The sequence below is a fragment of the Phalacrocorax carbo genome, chromosome Z (genome assembly GCF_963921805.1).
Source record: "Phalacrocorax carbo chromosome Z, bPhaCar2.1, whole genome shotgun sequence".
Classification (NCBI taxonomy): Eukaryota; Metazoa; Chordata; class Aves; order Suliformes; family Phalacrocoracidae; genus Phalacrocorax; species Phalacrocorax carbo.
In genome coordinates, this window is record NC_087548.1 from 83,835,226 (window position 1) to 83,859,875 (window position 24,650).

The 24,650-nt window shown below is 37.2% G+C and overlaps 1 protein-coding gene across 4 annotated transcripts in view; it reads right to left on the reverse strand.

Annotated features, from left to right (window-relative positions):
* Positions 1-24,650, reverse strand: part of KIAA0825 (KIAA0825 ortholog) — a 244,451-nt gene that overhangs the window by 165,650 nt on the left and 54,151 nt on the right. For all 4 annotated transcript variants that reach the window (XM_064439457.1, XM_064439456.1, XM_064439458.1 and 1 more), the window contains one exon: positions 4,608-4,778. In XM_064439457.1, coding sequence (XP_064295527.1) covers positions 4,608-4,778 — 171 coding nt within the window. The remainder of the gene's footprint in view (positions 1-4,607; positions 4,779-24,650) is intronic.

The following is a 24,650-nucleotide window of genomic DNA, read 5'->3' on the forward strand; positions in this document are numbered from 1 at the left end:
CTCCACTGGAAAAAGCTTTCCTTGGTACTCATTATCTGATCTGTCCAAAGTTCACCTTTCTCACTGGAATGGAAAAAAAAAAGTGAGAGACAGATGAAAGTACGTTAGATGTTTTTGATTTTTTAAAAGTCTCAACAAGAGGCTTCTGAAAAGCCAGAGGGAAGAGAAATGTACCTTAAAGAAGGGAAGAGAATGCAATTTGGTAGGATTTTAAACCAAAATCTCCTGCTTAACCCTTGACTGCTGCTGAATGTTCCAGATTCCTTCAAAGAGAACAACCCCTGTGATGCTGCACGTACTAGGTATGTCAGAACATGTCAGGGATTTCAAGACAATATGAATAGAGAAGTAGACTATCTCATCACACTAGGCATGACAAGATACCTGCAGAAGAAAGGGTTAAATGTCTAGCCAGCTAAAAATAGAAGGTCATTACTCCTTTAATTTTCTGAAACCTCTTGCTTGTAGTGGAACAAAGCAAAGTTATGCAACGCTTAGAGTAAGTGCCCTGTAAATGTTAGAAAAATATGGATACATTTCCTCAGAAAGGTAAAGTAGCAGTCTTGTCCAGAAGCCACACTAAAGTTCAGGGATGGATCAAAACCACATCATCATTTATTTGTCCAAGAACTTTTCATGATTTTCTCCTTTTATTTTGTTTAGGAGAAAAGTTGAGGACTACATTGCTAGTAGATAAAATATGTATTTATACTACCTTTTAAAGTTGTGCTTAGATAACACGAATATAATTTGAAATCAGGCACAAAACTTGGCATGTACATACTGCTCATGAGGAACACATGCTAAGTTAGGCCTGGTAAAGGAAAGTCAAAAAATAAAATCAGGAGGACTGGATGGAGAATAGTGAAAAGAAGTTAGAGTGGAAAATTCAATTCACAGAATTTTTTTTCAACCTATGCATAACAATTTGGGAAAATGAGGATTCTGACTATATTTCAGAAGATGCTGGATACAGAACTCTCAAACTGAACTCAGAGAACTATCCGTATCACCTAAAAAACCTCTCTACATCCATCTCCCTACAGAGTTCACTCTGGTTCACTGTTTCCTTTGGTGCTATTGTCTGCCATGGGGTTACCATCAGAGAACACTGGTAGGCAGTACTTCCCTCTAACATCTATTTTCAACCACCTAAATTGGTCTTCATAGGATTCCATTGTGCACACTGCAAAGAAACTTGTCTTGTTGCCAGCTAGAACTGTGAACTACGTGTCTTTCTTTTCTTCACTGTTCTTTTTTTGGTTCACAAGCAACCTCCTACCAAAAGCAGAATCCGCAGAAGAGACTACATCCAAGAGATAATGCTATGAAAAAGTATGAAGAGAAGCCCAGGTGGCCACCTTGCAAATTTCCAATGTGGAAGCCTTCGACCTCTCCGCCCAAGAAGCAGCTATAGTCCTAGTGTAATGAGCTTTACAAACCCTGGGAGCCTCTTTACCCTTAACTACATACGCCTCCCTAATACAATCCCTTAACCATCTAGCTAAGGAACTCTTAGAAGCCATTTGACCCCTCTTAAGACCCCCTAAGAGTACAAACAATCTGTCAGAAGATATGAAATCTTTGATTCTTCTGTGATAAACCCTAAGTGTTCTTCTTACATCCAATTTATGCAGCCATTGCTCTTTGTCATCGCTGGGTTTAGGGAAAAATGAGGGCCAAGAAACCGTCTGGTTTAGATAAAACTCAGATGCCATCTTTGGGACAAAAAAAAAATTTAAAAAGAGGAACCATCCAAAGAACTACTTCGCTTCTGACGGAACTTTATACATGTTCTATATATCAAGATTGAAGTACTATGGGATATGCTGAACAAAAATCAACTAAAACTGCCATTGAAACAGCTATACACATAAACGCAACATTTGACACAAGCACATGAAAAAACATTATTTTTGTTGCATCTCTGCATGAGTTACATAGATAAAAAGGCTCCCGTGAATGCTAAAAGCAACCAAAAAGAAAAGGAAGCAAGTGCAAGGTTCCAATCTATGTGATGCCTAGGGAAACTTTAGCTCACTTGGATATTAGCCTACCTTTTATGAATTGGCCAGCTTCCCTTAATTTACCAGCAGTACTACCTGCAGAGGACCGATACTTCAGATATGCCTACACTGCAGTGACTGCAGGGTAGTTTGGATACACCCGACCTAGCTTTAAACCAGTGAGAAAGAGTACGGGTAACTGTCAGGCAACAGCAGTGCACGGTTCAATCTGGGCTAATTTGCTCTGCTTCTTAGGCTGGTTCTGCAAGCTGCGCTGCACTCTGAACCTGATACTGGTACCTCAGCTAATTTAAAGCTGCTTTGGACAGAGCTGCACTCTATAGTCTGTTAAATTAAACATAATTTCTAGTAAGAATGCTTCTAAATAAGCACAGGAGATGGCCATTATATTTTCTAGTCACATATTATAATGTTTTCTGATGAAAATAAAGCAAGGATTCTAATAAATCCTTATAAAAACTCAGCCTTCATCAGTGAAAAAAAATAAGATTATCAGACCAATATAGAACATTAAATGAGAAAATCTTAAATCCCTTTTGGTACTTCACAGAACCTGGAACTACTGGGAACATAGCTCTCATTCTCCCATATCAAATCATCTTTCACTTCATCACTACAACTGAGATTTCTGACAATATGAAGTGAAAATAACACCAACAAACCCTTCTTCTAGCCAGACTTTTGAAAAAAATTTCTCTGGCCATGTCTTCTCTTCACGTATTCTCCAGAAACTACTATAACTGGGCAAAGTTTTTGACTAAACCCACCTGATCAGAACCACAACACTAAAAACAAAAGGTATGTCTGATGACTTCACTAGCACCACCTGTAAAAGATTTACCTTCACCTGTGTTTCAGGGTAAAAGCAATTTTATGTTTTCTTTGGAGCATGCCTTGTACCCAGAGGACTGCATCCTACAACAAGATCTAGCAATATTCCACATTCAGGTTTGATTAAGTAGAGTTACCATGTAAGAACCTACTTGCTATAGACACAATTAGTCTAAAAGAATATTCCTCAAAAAAGAAGGCTTAACACACTTTTGAGGAACAGTTCTGGATGTAATTAAGCTTGGAGAAATGCTTGCAGAATAGAGCCCTAAATACACTTCCTGGAAAGTAAAATATTTCTGGTTAATATTGGAATCATTAAGGTCTCTGAATTACTGGAGATCACATGCCTTAGAGTGTAGTTAGTTAAACATGTCAAACAAATTTCCCATTTGAGAGTTTTTAAATTTTGTTATATTTTATCACAGAATATATAACTAAAAAGAACACTCAAAATTACCCTTACCTAATGTATATCCTATCCTCCATATTACCCCTATGAGAAGTTTACTGTAACATCTCTTTGGAGGATCAAGGCCATAAAATGTAAAACAGTGTGTAACAGCTTAGCACTTCTTGAGAACTAGTAAAGCTGTGAGATTAAAGGAGACAGAAATACATTGAAACCAATAGCAAAAATGGAAACCGAATGCAAATTTTATTTGAGGTTTGGTGTATATTCTACAAATATATAGGTTAACCTGTATTTCTTTATTTCAGAGTGTCAGTATTTCAGATGAAGAATCCATCAACAAAGTGTGTGCCTCAGAACTCTTAATCTTTTTTTTAATTATTATTTTATTTTTATCAATTTAGCATTCTGAGACCACATTCCCAAAACACCATTCTTCTCTGCCTGCAGCTTGACTACAGAGATAGCGAGTATTTGACTCCACCTATCCTCTCTCCCTGAGCAGCCTGGCCTCATTTCTGGTCTGATCCTTTCCTGCAATATAATCAAAGCTCTTGAAACCACTTGCTCTCTGGTGACCTGGAATCTCCCTACTGGCAGAAGTAGCAGAGTAGAAGAACATTTATGAACATACTGTGACCTGGAAGGTGTTATTCACCTGAATTTTTGGGATTTCAGGTTCTCCTCATATGACATGAATGCCATTACATGAAAAAGGGAGTGAGCTTGGAACCTAAAGCAAATGCAGACTTGAGACTTGATCGTGAAGCAGTTTAGTTTCTGATGTAGAGTCTACTTCTATAAATACCCACTGAAGCCAGTGAAATAAACATGATAATAAACACAGTACATATTACTAAGTGCTTGTGAGAACTATAGGTTAAAGCAGGACTATACACTAAAACATTAGCTGCATGTATTCTAGGATCAATTAGTTGTGCGAGTCAGCCTTTTTCTCACTTGATTAAGGCAGCTTTCAAGGACAAGTTCAGGAACAGTCACAGTTTCAAAGAATTCAGAGTCCATGTACTGTTTTTTCCTACATGAAACACAGGATTTTACAGATAATTCAACAGAGCATATTATGTTACAGTGTTAGATAGTTTTCATTATGATTCTCCATCAATAACTACTGTACATCACATCTTTACACACAACTATCAGTTCTTTTCCCTGAGTCATCATGCCCAAATGTAAATCTGCATATTTTGAAAAGATTTTCAGTGGATACGGTAATAAACTTGTTTATAAAATGCAATGACATAAATTTGGTAATTTTGAAAATCATATAAAATTGCACAAAGTAGAACCAATAAATAAGGAAAAGCTTTCATTACCTTGAATATTCTTATTCTTCTCCGTAAATGAAGGCACCAACAGAATTTCTGCAGAGAGCTCTTCAATTTTTTCTTCCATTAGTAAAAAGAGTTTGGTAAGTTGAGAAAGACATTTGAGTTGATACAGTGTTAAGCAGAAGTTCCTTCCTTTTTTGTGGTATTCTTGGGAGGCTGTTCAAGTAAAATCATAAAATACCTTTTACTATTGCTAAGAAAATGATCCTGTGAGACTGAATATGTAAGAAAGTATAACATGTCAAGTAATTTCATTTTTTTCATAGCATAATATAGGTTTTCTTCATTATAAAATAGCGTTACATGAGTTCTTCCTAAATCTTTGGTATTTCTCAACTAACTGGGAAGTTACAACTGAATTCCAGGTTTAGTTATTCATTAATCAGGATTTTTTCCAAGCAACACATCTACTCAGAAACCTTCTCACCCGTGTTTTACAGAAAAAACACTGTGTTGCAAAAACTGACTGAACAAAAGGAAAAAACCCACGTCATTACTATATTTTAATGGTTTGGGACATCACATCACTACACTGTCACTCTGCAAGTCACCTTGTCTGTTTAACAATCTGCTAGCACAATACAGTTGATGAATATGACATTTGAGTGAAAAGAAACATCAATCTAACACTCCACAACTTTAAATATGTGGGGTTTGAAAACAAGTGAGACTGTCAGTGAACAAATATCAGCAAGTATTATACCTATAAGCACTTGGTATTGAAAAGAAGAAACTGAACATTTTATTTTGAAAGGTTAACACTTGTAATCATAACATATAATCATGTCACATCAATGAGGGAACTCTGATTTAAGCACAGTCAGGCTATAAAAGAGTGAGCTGTTTCCAATTCAGTATTACCAAACCACATGGTTTTAAGTATTTTAATTTTATAACTTCTTTAAACGTAACAAATTTGCACTTCTATGCAAATTGTGGAGAGCTGATACCATGTTCCTATGCAGTTCTGTTGCAGATGTAACATCAGCAGAACAGTTTATGTGGAAAGTGTCTGAGTGCGAGCCAGAGTAATTTGAAAGGGACGCTCTGAAAGACGAAAACAAACAGAAATTGATTGAAATACACTTTTATGTGTCAAATCTCTCTTACCTTTGCAATTCCGAAGTACTCAGGACTTCCCTTTTTCCTCAAAGTTCATAGATAATTTTTTTAGGTATTCACAAATCACTTTTAAATAGACACAGATCCAAGTAGCAGAGCTGAGCTCTCAATACAAATTCCCTAATTTGCTATTCCAGCTTTGCAGCCTTAGCGACTGAACTGTTTGCATCCACATTTGAATTTCCTCAAAGTTCCAAACAGATGTAGGCACGCTACTCCCTTGCATTTCTAAGAATGGCAAAAGAAAGTGTTATGCCTAATGGCCTCTGTTGGTGCCTTTCCTCTCTGAGTAACAGATAAATAATATCTGTATCACTGGATTTCCAATTTTAAGTCTTAAACTTCCAAAAAAGACATTCTGCTATTCAGAGAATTTTTCTCCTTTACGTAAAAACTAGATAATATAAACAGATTTTAACTGACATGAAATGACTGCCCGAGTCTGCAGACAGCCAGAAATAACAGATCCAAGATGTAAGAACCACAAATCACATCATAAAAATCAATGGAACATTAGTTCTATCTGCTATAATTTTGAAACCTTGTGATGCTCCTGCCCCCTCTCTTGAGGAACAAAGAAACGTTCCAATTATTTGATTGCCCCAAGTGATATTGTCCTCCTCAGACTGAAAGGAAGTGGGTCTAGAAGCCAAGGTATACTGCAGTAATATTAGAAGATGTTACCGAACTCAGAAAAAAAGTAAAAACTTTTTGTTTTTACTTTCAATGACCATTTAAAGCTCATTTCAGCTGGAAGCCAAAGATAGTAAGTTCAGAGAGTCCTCTTTTTTCGTGCCATTAGGAAGTTGATGATTATCCTGAAGTTGGGATGCATCACACAACCCAGATGTGAAGACCTCTCCGGGAGGAGAAAAACAATGAACCAACTAAATAAACAAAAAAATGCCTATATGGGATTTATAGAGAGCTCCGTATGCTACAGGTAACCCATTCTTAATTCTCCTCTTGTCCTCTGTTAGGCTCCGTTGTGATAAAGAAAATATAATGAGACTTATATTTCACATGAAAGCATATCAAAGATCCAGATGTGACAAATATTTGTGCTTCATTTACACAAGCTTTTTGATACAAAATGGACAGGTCGAGCCACATACTCTCACATTAGCAATAAGCAGAAATCACGCTGCTGTATCGCTGAACATGGCAACCAACCAAACCCATGGCGATAATGAAGTAGGTATTTGAAAGGACAAGTGCTGGTCTAGTAACAGCGCCCAGTGGCTGACCTGCCCAGCTCACATAAAGTTATGTGTTACTCTGCACAGCTCAGTTTTCTGAGGTTCTTGACTCGGGGCAGTAACCTTCGAACTACTCACCTGAGTTATCCACAACTACCACTGCAAGGCACTGTTCCATCTCCCTCTCCTCACACAGAAACTATGGGTCTTCCTGAAGAGTGCAGTCTCTACAGCTGCAGAAGCATAAGCATGCGAGAAACACAGACACAGACTAATTCGTGTGTAACACTGGTGCTGTTTCTTCTGGGTTTGGATAATAAAAAGCATGTTATCAGATAATGCAACTTTTGGAAGAAGTTAGCTTGAATCTCAACTCTGCTTAGCTCATCCACAGCAGTTTGGAAGAACTGGACAGGGGGAACGACCAGAAATTAATTTCCTTTCATGTATGATCATTTCTGTGTCCACAGTTTTATTGTCTCTCACAGAAGTTACAACTCACTTATTTAGTGACTGACGACCAAACAGTGTGCACACACCTGAGTATCCAAAGTTTGATTGAAAGATCTTATATACAACCCAGAGTGCCAGGTTTCAGAACACTGATGGCACCGTTCAGCTTTGAAGACCACTGACCAGGCTGCTTGAACGAGCACTTCATCGCCTATTTTTTAGCAGAGAGGGATGAAAAGGCATTTCTCCTCAGACACTGATCTGATTGGGCAGCCACAGGACGGCAATATTTAAGAACCGTGTAACAGCAGTTAAGCAGCCAATGTGATGACATACAGAAAATGTGGAAACAGATTTACAAGTCTTGTAGAAGATTGTCATGAAGACTACAGGCCACCGCGTGGACAGATGTGAAACAGACATGGGGTTTCACTGTGATATTACATGTTCAACCCAGTCTTAGTGTCATGAACCTGGCTGGAGGAAAATCAGCCCTACTCACAGAGTACTGAAAAAGTTAATGAATGGATCACGACTTTCGGTGTTAGGTCAGAGAATTCACCTAACTCATTTACCCAGGTGACATCGTTTGCAAAGCGAGATCCCTCTGTGACACAAATGGTCTAAAGCTGTTGACAGCACCCTAGCCAGGGCACTGAGGACCGTGCACAGGGTGACCACAAGTATACGAAGCTGACCTCAGCTAGCTGTGAATCACAGTTAGCGATGGCATTCCAGTCTAATTGCACAATAGAAGGAAGCGTGTAGCAAGTGACATGACACAAACCAATTTCTTTCCTGAACTACCTGCAGTTTGCTACTATCATTCTTCTAAATTTGATTTTTTTCTGCATGTCTGAGTTTAATTCATGTAGTCCTTGTTCAAGGAAATAGCCGCAGCAGATTCTGTAGCTACAGGCATACGTCAACAGGACCTCTGTAGTGTGTCCTAACAACAGGACACGCTGACCTCCTGTTAAAGCACTACCTTGTGAGAAGAATTTCTGAAAAGGGACAGAAAGGCTACACAGAGGCTACAGAGAAGCAAAGAGGATCATATAGCCATTGTCAATGTACTAATGAGCTGATTTTGCAAATACTGCTCAAATAGAGGTGAGGTCAGGAGCAAAACAAATACAGAGAATAAGTTCTGAGCTCCTGAGCATAGCCTTAGGCTTCCTTCCGTGCAGAACAAGAATCACAAAAACACTGCTGTACAAAACCATTGCCTATACCGATGATTTCTGAACTGCTCTGGAGGCCGAATGTGCCAGCAGAACAATCCTAAGCCAGTACAACGAGCTATCTTTAGGCACAACAAAAAAGATCCCAGGCTAGCGCAGTGTCAAGGAGCCCTAAAGGCTGGCTGCTCCCTGAGGGGCAGAGTAGCGCACGATAATATGGCCATCAGCACAGGTTCCTTGCCAGCCAGGGCCCTGTCCTGCAGTCCCTAAGCAAGGTAAGTAGGGCAGACCCAGAGATGATAGTCAGGTTTCAACCGAGGGTCCAGATCATCAGCCGAGTTCATGGTGATGACACATCCTGAGGTTAATTCACAGCCTGAAGTCAGGATCAGATCTGGTGCGGGGAACCAAGCGTCAGGCACGGTTCAGTGATAATTAGGCAGGATCATGGTGATAAGGCAGGTTCAAGTTCAAACAGGAAGTCTGAATTAATAGTGTCCATGGTCAGCCGTAGACATGGCTCTGGTGGAGATGGACATCAGGACGCCTATGATGCAGCTCAGGCAGGGGCTGAAGCCCCAGGCCTCGGCTGGCAAAGTTATCTTGGGCAGACTGTGGTGGGGGCCCCAGAAGAGGCTGGTCAGGGCTCTTAAAGGCCCATTAGTGCACCCAGGCCTTTTCTGCATAGCCCTTAAAGAGCTTAACTTTTTAGACTAAAACGACAGAAGAACAGGTCATTTCTGAAAAACTGTCTTTCTGCTTCTCCAAGGACAGCATAATTATTTTCCTAAGAGAAAAGAAGAGAAAGTACTTTAGGCTTCTGCTATATAGACCGCGGTCCCTTCTGGGGTGTAGCGGGGAGAAGAGGTGGAGAAGACAAAGGTTTTACTTGAATTAAAGTGAAACTGCACCACATTTATTTGTGGCAAGTAAGTAAACCTTGATGGTTCACTACACAAAACTGAAAGGAAGCAAACAAATAACCTCAAAACTTTTATCCTCTTAACATCCCTACATTTAGAAAATCTGTACTCTTTGACTTCCTATGACACAGAGGCAAAGGGGGCATAAAGGGTACTTCATTTCCTCTGGCATGCTGATTTACCACCCCAACCAACAAATGACAGGCAGCAGGCATCTGCTGTCCCAAACAAGGTGACTCTCAGAGAGCTTTGCTTATAGAAGAAGGAGCTCCAGGTAAAACTAATATTGAATGTCTATCAAATTGTGCAAGGTTTGCCAGACTATGTTGGTGCCAAAGCAGCTGATGCAGTCACACAGCATCAGAGAAACTGGGGACACGTATTTTCAGGTTTCAGATTTCACTTTAGGAGAATGGATTGAAGCTGAAGAATTTTTCCTAAGATCCGAAGGACATGTCACACTTGTTGAAGAATGAAGCAACCTATCTTAGCAGAGAGCATTTGGCTGGTTGTACGACAGAAGAATACTATTAGTCTTCAGGAGGTTGGAATGAGCGTGTGACCTAGCAGATCAACCATATTGCTAAACTACGGGTTAGAGATGGCCTACGCTACATCTCAAATAGTTGTTCAGATCTCATCCAAGCCTCATGACATCAGAAAAGTGGCAAATGCATAGCCCTTTCCAAAGCAGCAGGAAAGCCTCAGATGCTGGCAAGTCCAAGGATAAAATGGCCACTGCAGGTATCACATACCTGAGGAGAGACCCTGAGTGAAGGCATCAATGCCACAACCATAAGTAATAAAAGCTATTCATTGGGGGGAGGGAGGGGGAGAGGGGAAAGGCGGCCTTGTAGTAAAAAACGTAAAAATACATGAAGCAAGCAGAATACTCCAGGTCCCATATCCTCCAAGTTAAGATAATGTTATGATAAATGTACATCAATAATAAAGCACAAATCAAGTTTGACCTACTCTTTTTAGAAAGCCTTTCAAAATACTCTAAGCTTCTGCTCTATCCTTGCCTATTATGCAACCTAAATACTAATTTAGTTCTCAAAATTCTCATACAAGTGTTTTACCATCTTAACATAAAACCCATGGGTCTTGCATTCTTTAATATACAATTAATCCAAGTTCTGAGGTAAATTCAAGCCAAAATAGTTCTACCATCCATACAGAAAAATTCTTCACTTGCATTTTCAAATGTTCTAAACCCAAACAAGTTTACTCAGCTGTTGTATAATTCAGAACAGAAGATCCACTGTAACCCAGGTTATGGGACGTCTTCCCCTATGCTAATTTGCTGAATCACTCAAAACCTGAAATTCTTGCAACAATCATCCCACAGTTTCTTGCTTTTCTCTCTCCTCCCTCAGACTGGAAAACTCTCCTGCAATTGGAGGAGGTATACAGAAAAGATTATGAAAGAACCTTGACAGAAAGAGCTTGGGTAACATTCAGAAAAAAATTTCTGCTGAAACAGTCAAGAATCAGTAACATACATAAGGTTGTGCTGTTTCATTGCACAAATGATGACATTTGGTTAACAGTAAATATTTAGATTCAGCTGTTGAGAATTCGAGATGAGCATGTAGTGCAAACGCACCCTACAAAATGTACGCACTCGTAATTTCCAATGACCAGGTTTAGTGATACACTTACGAAAAAGATCAACCAGAAAACAGCAAAAATGGCATTTGTTTCCGTGCAGATGAAGTTACACAAACACACACACACACACACGAAATTCAGGTAGGTATTTATTTAGACTTTTGATAGCATTCTAAGGCCTCAGGACTTCTACGCTGCAGATAAGCACACTGCCTTGCATTATCTTTGTCCTTATAACTTACGCTTGAAATGCTAGACTGAAAACGACTTTAACTTAGCTAGCTGGCAAACCACTCTTTCTACCAACAAACAATAAAAATGCATTACTCAACACTTTTCTTGGAGTATGAAAAACACAACACTCCAAACAAGTAAATGGTAACTTTTCTGTAGTTTTTAATATAAAATCCTGAGAACAGAGAGTAATAGAAAATGATTTAAACTTAGACTAATCATAAGAAACGTTAGTGCAAAATTTATATAATTCAAAAAATTACAAGCAACTCAAATAGGGGTGGGTAAGAAACGAGAGTCTATACGTACCATAAACATAAGAGCATAATATTGTAAGAGTAGCTATACTGGGTTCAGTTAGAGTCTTTTATCCCAGTATCCTGGGCTTGGACAGTGACTGGGAGAGGAAGACTAAATAAAAACACAACAAGGAAACTACACACAATATTTTTTTCCTCAGCGATTACGTAGCTCTTGACCACTTGCAGTTGGGCAGCTTAAACAGACAGATGTGGCATATATTAATGATCTGTAATGGGTTTCTATTTCACCAATTTCTCCTGCTACCCTTTCACCCCACACAGATTTTTACCATCCATAATATTTTGTGCAAGGAAGTTCTGCACTTTACCTACGCTGAGTTAACAAATAGGTAATTTTGTTAGCTTGTGTATTTCATCTTCTAGCTTCATCTGATGCCAAGCAGTTTTAAGAATCAAATGTTGATACCTGTTCATTTTTATAATGTCTCCCTTCAATTTATAGACATCTATCATATCCTACCATCTTAATTTTGTTTTCAAACTGAAGAATTATTTCCCCTTATATGGAAGCTGTGGTACATTTTTTATCACCTTGTTGCCCCTGTCTAAGTCTTTTTGGATTTTTTCTACATCAACAACTAAAAAATATGCCTATATAGGATATAGTCTAGTGAAACAGACAGTATTAATTGAGTAAAAAGAGACACATAGGGACTACTAGTGAAATCAGGGACAACTTTGCAATACTAGCAGTTAAATTAATACCTCAACTTCTAAGAAGATAAATTAAATACCTTGTAGAGCTAATTCTACTCAATATTAATTCTAACAAAAAAAAAAATCAGCATGTCATTCAAATGTCAAGGTTAAATTCAGTGTGGATGCAATATGTCTTGAATGCTGAATCTCAGGCTTCTCTTACGTATTTGTATATAAAGATATTTTCTGCAAAATAATTTGACCGCTTGGGAGCTCTTAGGAATAAAAAAAGATGGTTTGAGAGAATTTCACTTCACCAGTCATGAAGTTGTGAAGTATCCATATGAATTCTAAGCCACCTAATAAGTTAAAGCATTTTTTTCAAGCAACATAGAGCAAAAGACACATATTCAATAAAGTTCCTGATCATAGTACCTGAGCTTCTCCTAAATACTTAAATTCAGTAGCAAGATATCTGCCTTTATCTTACCACTTAAAAAGATTTGCCCTCATCTCTAAAAATGAAGCAGCATGAGAAATAAGGCTGTGCTAGATTGAAATGACCTGTGTACACCTGCTAACTTGCAATTTTATAGCAAGTTTCAAAAGTGGTACTTTCCTCAAAGCTGTAGCTATTGAAACCATTAAATAAAGTGTTTCCAATTTCCTTGGTTATAGCCTGGAAGCATTTAAAATCTCAAAAGGCATAAGAAAATATGCATGTAAATGAATCCCATAACTCTAATGCAACTTTTGTGATTTTTTTCTTTCTTTTTTTTCATACGCGTGGCACCTTGTATGTTTTAAACAATGTGGAATTCACAACATCTCAAAAAACGGAATGGCTAATTCTGGTCATTTCAACCCATGTGGGGATGTGACACAGTAAAGTGTGGTGCAGAAACCCCTGCATCATAGGTGAGCTGGCCGTGGATGTTCAAGAATAGCTACGCTACGACAGCGCTGCTCTCAGATTAATTAGCATTACTGCTCAGGGTACAGAGCCACATGGCTAAACTGCTTCTGAGACTCATGATGGAATCCTTGGAAAGCAACCTGATGACTGTCTTCTTCAGTGATTACAGTGGGGATTTCTCCCTCAGCAGGAACCAAGGGTTTAAAACCCTTTTAATCAATTTTTCTATAAAATACCTTCCCAATACATTAAATATCATTCCCCTGCCCCCATTTATAAGGCTTAATTTCATATAAGATAGATCTACAATATTGTTCTACAAGGGACACAAGAAAGCGATGTCAGGGATTTCATGCAATAAAGCTATACGAGGAAGAAAAATCGAAAAAAGTGTAATACTAAAAATCTAACTACAACCTGTGTACAAAAAATAAAGCCTTTTCATAAAAGGAACTAACATTTTGTGAAAATCTGAAAAGAAATAGCTTAATAAAGCAACAGAAATTCAGCTACTGATAGTCACTGTGTACAGGGATATTTCAAGGGGTAAATTTTCAAAGCAGTGCACAGGGAGTTACACACATAAATTCCATTAACAATAATGTATTCCTCAGCTCTCAGTGATATTAACTTTTAAGTGATGCTATAACTATTATAACAATCTTGCATTTATGACAGCATTCATCTGCACACTATCTCCTAAACAGAGATTGTATATAAACTGTATTACTCTTTCACTTGCGTTTAGTAATGATATATTCAATTTTTATGGGCATCTGCTCACAGTTTTCTCAAACTGCATGTTGGTGTATGTTTTTTAATGTAACTGCTAGGTTTAAATAATTAGTATTGCTGGGTATAATCACTAATTTCCTCATACTGTAAGAGGCAACTTAATATTTCTGCATAGCAGATGTAATACACAATATTACGCAGAACTAAATTATTACAAACAGTGCCAGCAGTTTTCTATACACAGTACTTAAGATAATTATAAAAAATCATCTTCATTACTGCATGCTAGCATTTTTTTAACAGTTTAATTTGGATAGGTTACAAGATACATTCAAATCACACAGATACAATTACTGCAAACCCAAGAAGCTATAAAATGTTCCCAACCAAATCCCTTTGACCCTGTTAATGCCTGTTCCTTGTTAATCTAAGGCAAACATTGTTTGTAACATGCATTTGTTATGGAATATGAAAAAAAAGAAAGGAAATCCCTTAACAGTTGTTATTGATTCCAGCATTTACTGACTGAAAGTTAAGTGCCGTTTACAGAACAGAACAGATGCAGATGCTGACAAAAAGGTAAACAATTGTTGCATGGCTTACTGCCAGATTCTAAGCCAATATATTAAACTCCAAGTGAAGCACATTTCCCCTATAGATTGCACTTATTGCCACTTCATTTCCTATGTGCTCTGTCTCTCTATTGCTGAGCCTGGCACTAAGCTATTTTCGGTTCTTTGGTGACCCCTGAGGCCTAGTGCTACCTCACATAGCCATTAGTGAAGGGAATTGCATGTGTCTGACATGGCCTGAAACCAATTACTTGATATTTTCTTCAGAATGATGCCCAACTCTGTTGGGAATGAGCAATCATGAAATAATTTACCTCCTGATTTAATTTTTTCCTGCACAAATTAGTTGTAGCCTGAGCTAGCTATACACAGCTGCCTGTGACGTATCTGTCTTATCAAGATTCTACTTGAAATGATGAAAAAGGGAAGGGGGGGAGGAGAGTTGAATAGAATAGGTTGGGGAATCCTGCTTTAAAAAGGCATTGACAAGTTTATCAGATATACTGATCACATGTACTCTCTGCTGATTGAAACTGACAGACCCATAAAGAACTACCTATGCAGCAAAGGAAACCACATGGATGCAAACTGTTATCCGAGTGTTTAAGGTTTTTTAAACACCTGTCTTGCTTTGCAGCTCCCTGTTAGTTCCAGTGAAACCCAGGGGTGCCACGAGAATCTGACAAAGCAGCTTATGCAAACAGACTACATGTTGGCTTACTTTTGTCCCTTTTTTTTTTAAAAAAAAAAATGGTCACAGATCTAAAGATAGCAAACATTTTCTTATTAGACATCACCATTAACTCGTGACTTTTGTAAGTGCTTATACTATACATCCATACTGTGCACGTGTCAAACAAATGAAGTAAGAAATCTCAACTTATGTATAAACATGGTAAGCATGTATAAATTTGCATATATTTAATCAAGAGAGTGTGTCTGTCATAGGAAGAGATATGTCACTGCCAGCTATTAAACAACCTCAGTGAAGACTACACTAATCTTTTGAAAGAGATTCGCTATACATGAAATTTTAATCAAATCTGCGCTGGAATGTCTTCCCAGTTAAATGAGATCAGTTTCACCTCCTCATGAAGGTTGATTCCGTAGCAGGTTGCTAGCTGTTCGCTACCACATGCTTAAGACCCTTGTTAACACCGACTGTACAGGTCTGTCAAAATTAAATCTTTACTTGAAATCACGTTCACCAACAGACTGATGAAAGGATAGACCAGTGCTGTAAACACCGGCTGAAGAGCAAGAACACCTGACCGTGCTCTGACACCAAATTTATGTAGTAATCCTGAGCAAATCATCTCGCTGGCCTGACTCCTTCACAGCATACAGCTACTTTACAACTCTGTTGAACAAATTACAGAGACTTCCCCAAGTGCTCCGAGGACAAAGTGCCCTGTAGCAACGTTTAATAAAACTACTTTCTACCCAGATATCTGCCTCAGCTTGCTCTGAAACCACGGACTCAACTGGCTCCTTCATTTTCAAAACCACATGCATCTTCGTAAAAAATACATGACATTCTGATAATACCCTGCAATTTCTGGTACACAATGACATCTTAAAGAATTCAAACGCAAACAAATTAATTAGTCTTTGAATTAAAATTAATTGATAATGTCCATTTAAAGAATTTATCAGCCAGTATCCAATGATTTTCTGGTAATTATCAAAATAATGAAATAGCAGACATTTTTTAAGTTTTGCTTCAATTAAAATGGTCAGAAAACTTGTACAAAGACTATATTTGCAGTTGTTTATAGCATTTATGTTTTGTGATTTTTTAAGGTGCTATAACTGACAATTTCTTCTGAAGAGGCGACAATAACAAACAATCCTCTTCAAAAAACTGCAAGAATTATCCTATGACAAAATGCTACTCTTTCCAATATTTCACAGTAGGACTGAAACCATATTCTGGCCTTACCAATGACAGAAACTGTTTCCACACCTTTTTTGAATTTTCTTGCCTACCCTGTGGACGCAGGGAGTCACTGCATTCCCTGACGTCTTCACACACACACACAAACGACGACGTAGAGCAATTGAAGAAAGCATAAAAACTGAGGGAGATGGCACCTGTTTTGAAACAGAGGAGTTCTTGAGGAACTCTAAGAAGCTGATCTTCTTCAATCTTTGCTGAAAGAGAAATTCAGTACTGCCAGGTCTGTCAAACTTTCTCATAAATTCTAACTCTGATAGGACTTGCGTATGTTTCCCTGTAAACCATTTAAAACACGTGGCTGATAAAAGATAATTGAAATTTGGATTTGAAAACACAGCAACGCATTTATTTTAATCTGGCTGCAATTTCTTTAGTGTCTGCAAATATAAAAATGTCTGCTAGCTTCGTTTCTATCCCCTGCGTTTACATTCAGTGGAATGGCTGGGTGTCTCACAGATTGATTCATTACATCAGACCCACTCTATTAAAATTAGATTGTTAGAAACTTTCAACCAATCAGGAATTTCTATCAAGTGTTCATCATCCCTTTGTGTAGTCTACATATGATATTATGTATTTCCTTAAATAATAGATTAAAGTGCCTCTGTCACTTTTGCTTCTCTTGCTCCTTGGAATTTCCAAGATGTAACAGAGGCAGACAGTGACAGCTTTTGTTCTAATAAGAGAAAACACTCAAAAAATTACTTATAAAGCTGGAGTCAATACTCATATTTCTGCTTCCTGCCTCTTTATATTTCAAAACCCTAGTTAGGGAAAGTCACCACAAAGTTCTCGTGATTACTTTTACATGGAATATAAAAATCAGAAATAAGCCTAAGCATACAGAAAAAAGGGCAGACACTGCCATGCAAGAACTTCTAGAGAAATAAGTTTGGAAATTAATATCTTTTTAACAAATATTTTGTAGAAAGGCTAGAATATCCTCTCTATTACAAATCAAGGATTGTCGCAAATGTACACATATAGGTTCCTACTCACTGAGCTGAGACTACACTTTTAAAACACCTTTTTATAGATGAGCTGTGTGAACAGAACTGCTAACTTCTGCGTTACAGAAATTGCTGGACTTTCCTAGCACGTCAACAGCAAGTCCGTACACCAGCCCTTGCACGTACATACAAAGATTTGGATCTTAGCCAGAGGATGATCAGTGCATGAAGCTACCAAGGAAAAGGAAGTTCTTGTTGAAAGTCTGAGACCAATAACTGATCCAATTCCAGACAGCCCCCAACACTTAGGGGCACTAAAAATCTCCAGATTTAGTTAGTAAACTGCTGAATCTCTAGCTGAGAAGTTGGACTGGGTTATAACCACCCTTATTCTCTCTAGATGAGACAGGCACGACTATCTCCATTGCCTTGCTATATTCAGCAAATGTAGCATAAAGTTACTATAAAATGACTGAAAGCTCTGTTTTTCAAAAACTCAGTATCCCCTTGATTGAAGATGGAGGGTGTTCTAAAATTTCTAAGCCCAATGCACAGTGAAAGGGAGACTCATGTTCTAACTTAGCATGTAACATCTGTCTTGTGGAAGTGACACACCCCAGATTTAAACACACATTTTTTGCAATACAAACTATTGTGACTAAAATAATTTTGCCCCTTTAGAAGATATATTTGCTCTCCAAATACAAGTTTTGTGACAGAAGAGGTTCTCTCTCTCGACAAAAATCAAAGCCAGGACCATCTAATTAACTTGTGATTATATGATGGTAGATGCATACATTGAAGAGACTCCTGTAACAACTTCCTTTTCAATCAATACTTCAGGAGCCTCTTTAAAAGATATTTTTGAAGTCTTCTCTCATCTGCCATAGTTCTACACACTTTTCTTCATACAGGCCTGTATTCTGAAGTTAAAGGGAGCCTGGCTTAGTAATTCTTTCTCAGATTTTGTCACTTTTTATTATTAAACAGAATACTACAGTATATAAATCTCAAATTGACCTCTGACCACTCACAAAGCATTAGACTGGAGAGTAAATCACTTTCATCTTTTAAACTTGGGAGGAGAATGCAATAATTAGAGGGCATAGTGAGTTAAATGCTCTCTTCATGCTGAGGAAGAACATGCAGGTGTGCTGAGAGAGCAAAAAGGAAGATAATTAGCTGGTGTTTGCTAATTGTGGACATTTTGAAAGCAAAAAAAACCACCAAGAATGGAATTATGCCCCTTTCACCCTCTACAGAATTCAGAAAACAGATCTGAGCTCCTGTTGGAAAAGATGAAGTGGAAGAACTTCTTTAGGACACAACAGTTTAAAAATATATAACCCAAAAGAACATAAAGAATTTTATGTTTTAAAACATATAATTGATTTGAAAAGTAAAGTTAGTGTTTACTCATTAAATAAACAACATGATAATAAAATTCTGGAATGGGCATCTTTTCAATATGACAAAGACTCAATAATGAGATTTCACTGCCCATCTTCATATTATGGCTTAAGAAGTCATTTCAAGCAACTGCTCCAAAAAGAAGGAAGGTATTCAGGCATGCTACCAGCTTTGAAATTCTGTCAGTTCGACTGACATTTCAGTAACTTAGATACTGTTATCTTACCCCCTACTAGAAGCTTAAAAAGTAACAAGCTTAATGCTTTTGTAATCTTTACAAAAATGTCATTCTCCCACTAGAAACACATTTGTGGTCCTAGGGCATTATGTTCATGTGGCCTTTAAAGAAGTACCTCTTTTTATTAAAACTTCAACTCTGTATGTTCAAACAGATGGTTTTATTTTCTCCTCAGTACTACTCATATTTCCATTTAATATAATTGTGCTGTAGAAATCAAATACAATACTTGCAAGGATAAGAAATAAATAATATGTGACAAAGAGGCTATGAAACACATTATTTCCTATATTAAATGCAAAGACATTTATTTTGTTTCCCCTGAGTAATAGGATCTTGTTTTGGCTGTCAAAATTTTACAGGCTTCCCAACGAACAAAGACAACTGCAGAAATCTGCATCATATCTGCAAGTCCACTGGTTTTCAATTTTAACTTCCTATTATAAATCCCCACCAACACTGTTTGCTCCATTATTTTAAATAGGTGACAATTAAACCTACTGAATATCTCAGTATTGATTGTCTGAAAATACAAAATGAGGAATCTTTGATCTTCATAAAGTAAAAAAAAATCTAATGACGACACCTGCATTTTCACCCAGTACAAATGTAGCGCCCATGCCATTTTCGCTGAGTTCCTCATGTTTTCTGTGAAGGTTACATACGCGTAAGAGCAAAGTGCTATGATTCTACTTGATACGTGTTACTTCCCTGTCTTTCACAGATGGGAACTGTAGGATTTTTCACTCCACCTGTGTAAGATATGGGGAAGATGGTGCCACACGTCACCCCGTGCGGTGCAGCTCAAGAGCCAGTAGCTGCAAAGCCCATTTGCATCCAGGTACCTTTCTTTGCAGCAGCTGCTCCTTATCTCGCTTTATACAGGCCCCTAAAGCCCTGCTCCTATAAAAGTTACGTTACCAAGCCCTTTGCAGAGTGATAAAGCAGAAATAGAAGAGAGAAGGAGATGCCAAGCAGGCAGAAATATCATGGAAGCCCATCAGTTACTGCTGTCACGCAGAACCAGAACCAGAACCAGCACGCCCATCAGAAGACACGCGCAGGTTACTGTGGGCCTGCTGGAGTAAGAAAAAAAAGAGAAGGACGTGCAAGCTAACAAGGAGGGTGAAGTTCCAGTTTCTGTTACCATTCCTTTATTTTTGTCTTATAATGTCTAAAAGTGACTGCAATAGGTATGTAGGTCTGGAAACATTTTAAAGCTTAAATTATTGGAAAAAAAACCACCCAACTTTAAATAAACCTCCATAATTAACTTTTAAAATCTTCTATTTCTAAAACCTTTGGCCGTTAGCGACACATTATAGACATAACTGAAAACTTGCTTTTATTAATGCAAGGGTCTGGGCAATATAATGAACTCGAACTGCTGAGGCAGGATGTGATACTTAATATTACAGTCTGTAATCCATACAGGCTACTTTACATTACCATGCCTTACCAGCACTTTGGAAACATGCAGCAGGACTTGCCAGTACGGAAGAGCAGTAAGCCAGGTGACTGAGACACTTTACCCCCTCCTCCTAATACTTCTAAAAAGCCAGATATCAACAAAGGACTACAGATAAGAAAACATGATGGAAAAGGAATCGTAACTATAACATAAATATTGTGAATTATCCACTATAGATTGCATTCTGGACCGAAATCGTAAAAAAGGTTCAAAGACATAAATATTAATTACATGGAACCGAGTCTGGGATTCTTAATTTCCAAATATAAATGGGAGAATAAATTATACTGAAGTTATTAAATCCTAATTATTCCCAGACATGAATAACTGTTTTTTTCATCATGCAGTCACTAAACCAGCAGGTATCAATGCTATTTTAGGCATATTTTTGATAGATAAGATGAAGAGCATAGGAGATTGGTTGTAGGCAATAATTGTGGCTCAAGAGATCACAAACCAACTGAATTCAAATTAAATGGAAGGATAAAAGCAAGTCTGAAACTAAGGTTCTTTATTTCAAAGGGAGGAAATTATAAACTAGGGGAAATAAAGCCATGTGCACATGAATGTAGAGGAGAAATGAAATTTAAGTCAAATGTGCAAACCCCAAAACTCATATTTCAAGTTAGCTGCACAGCAAATTGCTGAGAATATGTAAGGATAAGTGACCTCAAATAGATTTTCCTCACAAGTACTTTCATTTAACGCCCCAAAGTTACCTTCATTTCAACAAGTTCCTCCAAAGCCTGTTTTTCTTCTTGCTCTCAACTCCACTGCACAAATGCAGGTTCTCTAAATGATACTGAGTCCTTCCATTCAAGTTTAGATACATGCCACATTCACATTAGGTGTTTCATGAACACAATATATTCCTTAGGAAGTCATGAATATTTAAAGTTAATAGATTAAAAATATCACAATTTAAATCACAGCTTGCATTTGAATCTATCTTTAGAATAGAACAGAAGTGTTGGTCATACTCTGGAGAAAGAAAAGAGAAAGGAAGCCTGCTGGACACATAAATAAGAAGATGGTATACTGGGGTAAAAGTGTAAAATATGAATATTCAAGTACATCAGTGAAGGTGATTTAATTACTTTGTAGCTAAAAATGTACTTAGTCAAATCTGCATCACTTCAGTTTACTTCCACTTTGCAATAATATTTTCTTAAAAATAATCAACTACTGATTTTGACGAACACACTATGTATCGCCTCAGATTTTTTAAAATCTGAAATGAAATTTGTTTTTAAGTTATTCATTATATAAATATTCTAAAAATACATTTTATTGGCAAATGCCATTAGATTTGAGAGTCTATTTAAGGGTCTCTGGCAAGCTTGTGACTAAATGAAAATATTAAGCCAATGAATCTTAATATGTCACAAAAAATAAAACTCAAAGCTCTAATCTCTATTCAGTTTTCACCATAGGAAATTAAAGAACAGGCTAATTAGTCTACACATGTATTTACACTCTCTGTGTGTATATATATAAAATATTATATAAACAAACCCAAAGAAAACCTTCCACTAATACATAAAATGTGTATAATTTCATGGGTTTTAAGTTTCTTTGGCTGATGTATTATCAATTATAAGAGTTGCTGTTTCTTCATCTAAAAGAGATGAAGGATTAAGATAGGTTAGTAATGCCCGATTAAACGAGCTTAACATTTTTGTAAACAAAGGAACACAAAAAAGGTTCAAAAGGTAAAAATACAATCCACATTTATTAGACTTACTGCAAGTAATTTCTGAGAAATATCACACTGGAAATTGAGGCAAAAAATCATAAGAGATAAGCTGAAAACCAGCTGTCTGCACGATTAGTTCCATGCTAAGTATGTTAACAGATAGATAGCATTTTTAGTGGTTTTTTACATCCTGTAACATTACATAAACTTTTGAAAGACACATACGATTAATACGATAGAAAGGCTGAAACAACATCTTACGGAATTCCATCAAAAAATATTAGGGGGGTGGTTGGGAAACATTCCTCGGATATTATTTTAGCAGATTGGAAACATCAACGATGTGCTGAGAGTACGGAGAAATTACGTCCCATGCTGGATAAAAACCTATTACAATAATGTAGCCCAAATACTAATGACTGAAATCCTGCACTGTTGAAGATAATAAGAGTCACTGATTTAACTGGGAACAGGATTAAGTTATAACATAAAACCACCTGCGTCCATTGCATCTGGTAATCAAAGATGCCAAGTTCCAAAGAATTTGCCTCTTCTCACTTACCAATTTGCCAGGTTCTCTCTCAAACCATGCTCATTCTCAATCCTGATAAACAGAAACAATCTCAATACAGTACTTTACAAATAACTGTTCTAATACAGTATGAAAACAAAAAATGTTAATCCCTTACTTCTTAAATAGATTGTTATATATGAAATATTTTAAAGATTTATAACTCTGTTAAAGCTTGTTGTAGACTACCTATATTTTCCTGACAGAAGTAGGTCATCTATATAAAGTTTTCTGAGGTTGTAGCATTTTTTCTTTATTTTCTGTTATTCTTTCCTCTTCTATATAGCAGGATCAATTACAACAGTTATTATGGAAATAAAAAAACCCCTAACAAACCAAAAACCTTATTTCCCTGAGGGTGGACTAAGTAAACACAAACCCTTTTTTCACCTCTGGGATAACATTCCCAATCGAATGCCCTAGATGAAATTATTTTGCTGTTCTGAAATGTGCCTGTTTGTTGGTTCCCAAAGGGCAGAGGCAACATGCATCAAAAAAATAAGAAACACATTGGTATAACTGTCTTTCAGCTAAGAAAAAAAATATCCTTCCTCTTCTCCCCTTCCCTCCATACACCAGCACGCTGTTTTGTGATACTCAGCAAACCGGGTATCACTGTCAATGCAACCTATTAAAGCTGTCTTTTAACTTAACCTATGTATAAATACAGACTCCCACCCTCAATTGTGGGAGGGCAGCAAAGGTACCAGAATTTAGTATCAGTTCCAAGCAGGAAAAGCCACTTGACTCTAAGAACTTGTCTACTGTTATAGACCTCCCAAAATAGTTATTCTGTAGAATTTTTTCCAGAATAGTTACTTCAGTGGAACTACATTGTGAACACTTTCATTCCAAAGGAAAAGGGCCTTTTTCTGACTTAGTGTTGTGCAAATGTAGTACATTCAAACATGGAGAAGAGAGAAATCTCTTTCCAGAAATGACTCTTCACATGTCAGCTCACATACAATTAACTATTCAATAATGATTGTTTTGGTAACGATACAAGCGTAAGTTTTACTTGAGTTGATTAATAATACCAAATAATAGGCTATGACATATCTGCAAAATGAAAAAAAAAACAAACCCAAACCAGAGACCAAACCTATGTACCTTCACAACTCTGACCCCCTATTTTGCTCTATCCTGCTGACTTCACTATTGCTGCTTTATTGTTTGGCTGCCTCCAGTCTATAACCACGGATCATCTAGAACAGTCAGGCTCTGCAGAAAACTACTAAGAGAGACTGCAGGAGAATCAATGCTTGCCTCCCATACCAACCTCTTGAAGTAAAATAATATGAAGTACTGTACAGTGAAGAGATGAAGACATGAGCATGACAGCCACTGTGAAGAAAGTAATTTTGAGGATTAAATGATATTACCAAACACCACCTATAAACACATTTTATGGGTGCTAAGAGGACAGCTGCTGCACCTGTAAATCTGACCTTTAATATATTTTGCATTAAAAAAGAAAACCTTCTATGGGATTTACGAAATAGAGATATTTTTTTTTTCTTTTTTTAAATTAGTTAAATTAGTTGCAGCAAATGTTTTAAAAGTTACAAGCAAGTCCCAAGATTTATTTTGTTTATTTTCATCATCTTCTGTTCTTTTGAATATACAATAGAACTGTGCACTGGAATTCTGCCCTGTGCTGGCACAAAACCATGTAAAGACACATCTTGTGGCAAAGAGAATTTAAGCAGAGGAAATACTATGTTAATAGATGGAAGATCTGTTCTCTTCCTTCTTGTAATATAGAAGCAATTAATCTGTGCTTTTTTTAGAGCAACCATTATGGTCACTTTAATATCC